At 55.6% G+C, this 6,353-nt stretch overlaps 1 protein-coding gene across 1 annotated transcript; it reads left to right on the top strand.

Annotated features, from left to right (window-relative positions):
- Nucleotides 1-3,264: 3,264 nt before the first annotated feature.
- HOXD12 (homeobox D12) lies at nt 3,265-4,645 on the top strand. Its single transcript, XM_036879448.2, has 2 exons — nt 3,265-3,838; nt 3,985-4,645. The coding sequence occupies exons 1-2, from the start codon at nt 3,265-3,267 to the stop codon at nt 4,221-4,223; spliced, it is 813 nt and encodes a 270-aa protein (XP_036735343.2). The 3' UTR covers nt 4,224-4,645.
- The last annotated feature ends 1,708 nt before the right edge of the window (nt 4,646-6,353 follow it).

Raw genomic sequence — 6,353 nt, 5'->3', positions numbered from 1 at the left:
AGAAGGCGCAGAAACTCAAGGTCCAAAGCTACTTTCGTTTTCTCTCTCCAGGCTTGATTTCTTTCGTATCTTGCAACCGTCGGCGGGAGGCCACCTTCGTTTTAATTCGAGGGACGGAAACAGAGAAAAAAAAGAAAAGTGACCACGATTGATTCCATCTCTGGAGAAGAAATAACCCCCGAAATAAGGTCCCAGTAATCCCCGACCTTTCCCCTTCATAAACAGTCACCAACATTCTCTTTTTTTCACACAATGTGTTTTCATCTGAAGCAGGCCTCTGGTCTCTTCTCCTCCTTGGTCGTTTTACCCCTTCTTTTTTGTAAATTCCCGACTCCAGTGCCGTACACCATTCCCAGGTCCTTCTCTCAGGTTTCCTGTCGTGGATCAGGGGGTATTGCCGCCGAGGTCTCCTTTCACCTGTGGTTGGCGAGTCAGTTTCCCTCCGCCTAAGAGAAATGGGAGGTTTGTTGAAGATTGAAACTGCGCTCAAACGTTTTCCGGTGGAATTTGAATTGACGGCTAAATCAATAACAGATGAATACTTTATTTATATGCATTCCTTTTATATTCCGAATTGAGGAAGGAGAGGAGTGGGTAGGTGGCCGAAGCGCTGGAAGGGGGGCCCCCGTAGAGAGCCGCGAGGCGAAGTTGCTCTGGGGAGAGGCTGTTCTTCCGGGTGGAGATTGAGAGGCCGCAGGGAGAGCACCCCCAAACCTGGCAGGTTTTGAGCGCGGCTGGTGGAGAATCAAGGCCCGCGCGTCTGCGCGTAATTCAAGAAGCAAAGGAGGCTTTGGCACCAGGACGCACCGCCAGACAAAGGGGCCGCCACGATGCTTCCCCGTATTTGGCAGCATGCTGTGTCCCTCCGGCTCTGCGGTCTCGACCAGCCCTGCTACTACGATCTCCCGCTTTCCGAGACACCCAGCAGCGCCTGGCAGCGGGCCGTGACCGCACGGGCTTGGCGACCCCGGTCCGGCTGCGCCGCCCTTCACTGTTGATCTTGACCGTGCGGAGGCGCCTCGCCAGGCGTGGAGCTCGCTCGCCATCTCCTGGGCGGTCGGCGGCATTGGCAGAGCTCGCCTTTGGCTCTCGGCGAAATCCTCCAACTCACCAGCCAGGCCTCTTGCCCCTCCCCCACTTGCCGCCCTCTCTCCCCTCGCCCTCCGCCTCCCTCTCTCCTTCCCCCCTTTACCCTCCCCTCCCCTCTTCCTCTCCCTCTCCCCGCCTCCCTCCCTCCCGCCTCCTCCCTCTCTCCTCCCTCCCGCCTTCACCCTCCTCTTCCCTCTCTTTCCCCCTTCCCCTTCCTCCTCCTCCTCCTTCTCTCCCCTCCCTGTCTCCTTCCTCCCCCTTCCTCCTCCTCCCTCTCTCCTCCTCCCACCCTGTCCCCAGCCCTCCTGTCCCCAGCATCCCCGTCCCCAGCTCCCAGCTCCCAGGTTCGTGCACACAACTTTGCTGGCCCTAGGAAATTATGACCCCAGGAGATGAGGTGGGGCGGCTGGGCACTATTCAGAGCCAAGGAGAAATGGGAGTCTAGTTCTAGTCTTTCCTGTATCTCACTTACTTCCTTTATTTCTTTGGTCCCAACTGGCAAACCGCAGGTGTGCGGCTACCTAAGGATCCGGAGAAGTCACCTCTGGACTTGGAAATACTGGAGAATCGCTGTATACTGAGAAGTGGGGAGAGAAAGCTGCAGAAACCCCTGGAGCTGGTGCTTTAGGCCCAGAGAGGTTGTAGCTCCTCGAAATCAGGACGAGTTTCCCAAAATGAGAGTCTGGGTCCCCTAAGTCTCTAGGAGATGAGGATGCAGCTTGGGCATACACTTTCCATGAACGGATGCGAGTGGAGTGCGTCTACTCCTGAGCTACTAAGGGAGCTCTAACAGAGCCCTGAAGAGCCCCGGACTTGCCCACCCCTACCCAAGCAGGGAGGAAGAGGCTGACTGCGTTCCCCAGAGCCGCCCAATTGGTCTCCGTAACTCACACAATAAAGTTGCAGCGCGGTGGTCAGCCTTGCCCTCCGGCGGCGCCTGTGTGGTCTCCGAGCTGGAACTGGCGGTCTAACCAATTCCAGCTTGGCTCGCCGATCACGAGGCGGGCTGCAAGCTGAGGAGGACGCCATTCACCGGGTCGCTGAGTGACTTTGAACCAAGGCAGGAGAGGATTCTTAGCTCTTTGGCCAGACTAGACATAGGGCCTGCGGCGAGGGCTGCCCTGTTGCTCAGAGCGAAGGAGCGCTCTCCCGTCGGCCTCCCTTTCCCAAGACCTGTGAACCCTCCAGCGGCCATGGAAACGCAGAGCAGAGGAACGCTGCTAGCCTGCTGCTTCCAACGCTGCTAGTCTGCTGCTTCAGTGTGCCGGGCTGTTCTTGACCAGGTGACTCTGGCTATTCTGTCCTTCCACACCAGGTCAGGGGCACTCATCCTGCTCTACCAGCCTCCTAGTAGATAAACAGCTTGGTGACTCCTGATGATTAAAATATTGAGCCTTTGGCCACATTGGGCAGTGGAGCTGCCTGGTCCCCAGGCAAATATTCTCTGTGGACCTGGGTGGTAACTTCCCTAGGAGCAGAGGGCTTGGCTATGGAGAATCACACCAGGAATGGTGTGAAGCCATCTTCCTGGGCACGAAACTTGGGCAGAGTTTGTGATCCTTTCTCCTGGGCGGGCAAACCGCTGTGACTGTGCCTGAGGGACTGTTCAGGCAACCTGTGGGTCTTCGCTGCCAGATTACCCCTGCCGAGTTCTCTCCAGAGTAACGCACTGGGGAGGGATGGAGTAGGAGTACCATTGCTCAGGCCTAGGGACGGAGCTCGTTTTACTGGACACGCCCAGAGGTGCGCAGCACCGTAGAGGCCTTAGCTGCAACTTAAAGCTGGTAGAAGCAAGCCTGACCCAGATAGCCAGCCAAAGGGCCAGGGCGAAGCCAATCAAGCCAAGGAGGATCCCAAGGGACACTTGGGCAAAAGCACCCCATGCTGGATGCCCCCAGCTCCTGAAGTAGGGTCCTGAAACTCAAAGAGGCTTCACCTTCCGTCAACACACTGGCTCAGGCTGGCGGCCTCGTCCTCCGCCATCGAATATTGCGGGCGTTATCATAATACTCTGAAGGGGTGGAGGGAATACGGGCCTGGGGATGTAGGCGGTGCTGAAATGACCGGCTTTGAAGAACCTGCAGGCAAAGTTTCGTCCAATCGTCTGAGCCTGTCCTCTTATTCCCGGTTGTAACTAAACACTGCTGCGAGCGCAGCCGAAGCCCTTTGTTGGAGATGTGTGAGCGCACTCTCTACAGAGCGGGCTATGTGGGCTCGCTTCTGAATCTGCAGTCGACCGACTCCTACTATTTCTCCAACCTGAGGCCGAATGGCGGCCAATTGGCCGCGCTTCCCCCCATCTCATACCAGCGAGGCGCGCTGCCCTGGGCCACCACGCCCGCCTCCTGCGCCCCAGCGCAGCCTGCCGGTGCCACTGCCTTCGGCAGCTTCTCGCAGCCCTACCTGGCCGGCTCCGGGTCTCTCGGCCTGCAGTCCCTGGGCGCCAAGGACGGACCCGAAGAACAGGCCAAGTTTTATACGTCCGACGCGGCCTCTGGTTCAGAGGAGCGTGGTCGTTCGCGGCCGCCGTTGTCCCACGAGTGTAGCCTGGCCCCCGCTGCCGCTGCTCTTAAAGCTGCCAAGTACGACTATACTGGCCTGGGCCGTGCTGCGCGGGGCTCTGCGGCCCTGCTGGAGGGGACCCCCTGTGCCGCCGGCTTCAAGGACGACGTCAAGGGCCCGCTCAACTTGAACATGACAGTGCAGGCTGCGGGCGTCGCCTCTTGCCTGCGACCTTCGCTGCCCGACGGTAAACAGTTGCCATGCTCCCAGGGCCAGTTTGGGCCGGGATGGGAGGTGGGACGCAGGGGAAAGTGTGTAGGGGAGGGAGCCGTCGGGGGGTGGGCAGACAACAGGGAGTGGGCTGTGCTGACTAGGGTTGGGGCTGTGTTGCAGGCCTGCAGTGGGGGGCGGCCCCGGGGAGGACCCGCAAGAAGCGGAAACCCTACACTAAACAGCAGATTGCGGAGCTGGAGAATGAATTCCTCCACAACGAATTCATCAACCGGCAGAAACGCAAGGAATTGTCCAACAGGCTGAACCTCAGCGACCAGCAGGTCAAAATATGGTTTCAGAATCGGCGTATGAAGAAGAAGCGCGTGGTACTGCGTGAGCAGGCGCTGGCGCTCTATTAACACCCCTGGCATGGCCACACTGCCTGGACGGGCTTGCCTTTTTGAGCGGAGTCCTGGCATGGGGGAAGAGCTGAAACGTGGGGCTTTCCTTCCTTTCCTTCACCGCTGTTCCCAGATACTCTCCTGCTCAATCTGCAGCCCCAGAAGCCAGCAGGAAATTTAAAGACTTGGACAGTTGGATCTCCACACTCTCTCCGAGGAGCAAGCAAAAAATGCAGCAAAACCTTGGCCTTGAGGCTTCCTGAGTGGGGGCCTGGGTTCGCCTGTCCTAGCTGTTGCCTGGGGCACTTACACCTGGGGCTCACCCTAGCTCCCTGTACTTGGATTTCTGCTTCCACTTGGTTAGTCTCCTTCTCCCATTCTCCCCTTTCCCCCTTCTCCCCTTCCCACCCTTTCTGTATTTAGCGGGCATCTAGCTAGAGCTCAGAGTGGGACTGAATTTAGGAAGGCCTCCAGGGCAGAGTGGAAAGGGCTGAGGGCACGATTCTGTCTCTTTGCAGCCAGATATCCCTGTTGCAAAGCCAGAATCTTAGCTCTGGAGAAAGGAAAGGGCTCCTTCGCCCTCCTGTCTACTCCAGCTGGCTTGGGAGGACCAAAGCTGCCCTAGAACTTCAGACTTCAGGAAGAAAGGGGTGGCGAGGAGAGAGAGAGCCGACAAACTCAGAGACACCCTGGAGTTTGGGCTCGGCTTGTCCTTGCAGCTGGGCAGAATAGACTGGATACTTCCTTCCAGTTGATGGGAGGGAGAATGGGGCCATCCAACAAACTGAGATCTGAAGCAGGACTTGCAAAATTCCCCTACCTCTTCACCTCACACAAGCCTCAGCCAGAGCCCTGCACTCTGCAACCAGACTCATCTCTGGTGAGGAGAGCTGCTGGTCTGCTTTGAGGCTGGGTTGCACTAAGAGGCAAAAATGTCCAGGGGAGGAGAAGGAGTGAACAAAGAGAGGGGAGTCCTGCATTCAGCTGTAAATATGCTTTCCTGTTGAGGTGGATAAAGGTGTTGACAAGTCTCTCTAGAATAACTGTAATGGGTCAACACAAGGAGAGGTGAAATCTCCTCTCCTAGACAACGGGGTGAGGAATGAGGCTTCTTGGCCACTGGACCCTACTCTTGGCCAAGTAGAGAGAAGCACAAGTTACCCTCTCCTCATCCTCACCCCCCACTCCAACTCCCCCAGGGACTCCTCTGTCAGCGCCTCAGCCTGTGGGCCCTTTCTGAGGCCATGTTTGGCCTACCTCAGTGGAGACTGTGATGTCCTAGGACCTGCTAGGCTTGTTTTGTGGAGCTGGGGTTCCTGAATGCCAGATGGGGTTGCTCTGGGTGTGCTGGGGTATCCTGCCTTAACCTCAGTGAACCCAAGGGTCTGCCCCAGGCTCCTTCTATCATCTCTGCCTCTTTTCTCTCTCCTTCCAACTTGTAGCAAGTTGCACAACAGCCAGCCAAAGAGTTGAAGACTCCTTCCCAAAGTCCAGTGAATTATTGCCAGTGGGGGCCTATTCCCTAGATCTGGAGTGTGCACCTCACAGGGGCCCTGAGCCTCAGTCCAACTGACCTCAGTTGATGTTTAGACTAACTGCATTTTGTCTGCTAATAGTTGTCATGCATGTTTTGTTTTGTTTTGATTTTGTCAAAAACAATAGCTCATGTATATCAGACCCATTAAAATGTTTTGAGTGGAAATAAATATTGAGGTCCCAGCCAAGCTGTAAAGGGACTGATGATTTTTCAAAAATGTTTCAGACTCCCTCCTATGTTTTTTAGGCCACCACATTCATTTTTCTTTACTAGTTGTGGATTCACTGAAGGTGTTGACTGTTCATTAAATGAGAAAATGGCTTCCAAGTCAGTCAGGAAATGGTGTATAAAAGCTTATGAACAAAATGTGTATGAAACATTCAAGGGGTGGGGAAACCATGGATAGATTTAAGTGTGTCTCACACACTAAGCAGATCCTCAGCTTGTTGCAAGCTGTGGCTTCTGCATTTTGCCTAAATTTTCAAACTTTGCCATTATCAGGGGCAGCCAAGATATGAGGTTCTTCACATTTTAATACAGAACATCTCTCCCTGCTATTTTTGGGTAAGACTTCTCTCCAACAGGCTATGCCCTGTAGACATCCTCCAGAC

This window comes from Manis pentadactyla, chromosome 6 (assembly GCF_030020395.1).
Source record: "Manis pentadactyla isolate mManPen7 chromosome 6, mManPen7.hap1, whole genome shotgun sequence".
Taxonomy (NCBI): domain Eukaryota; kingdom Metazoa; phylum Chordata; class Mammalia; order Pholidota; family Manidae; genus Manis; species Manis pentadactyla.
This window is presented reverse-complemented; position numbering and strand designations above follow the sequence as displayed.

Excerpts from the sequence above, each read along its gene's own strand:
- HOXD12 (XM_036879448.2), top strand. The coding sequence starts at position 3,265 with ATGTGTGAGCGCACTCTCTACAGAGCGGGCTATGTGGGCTCGCTTCTG. Across the intron at positions 3,839-3,984 it reads GCGACCTTCGCTGCCCGACG|GCCTGCAGTGGGGGGCGGCC; the intron begins GTAAACAGTTGC and ends GCTGTGTTGCAG.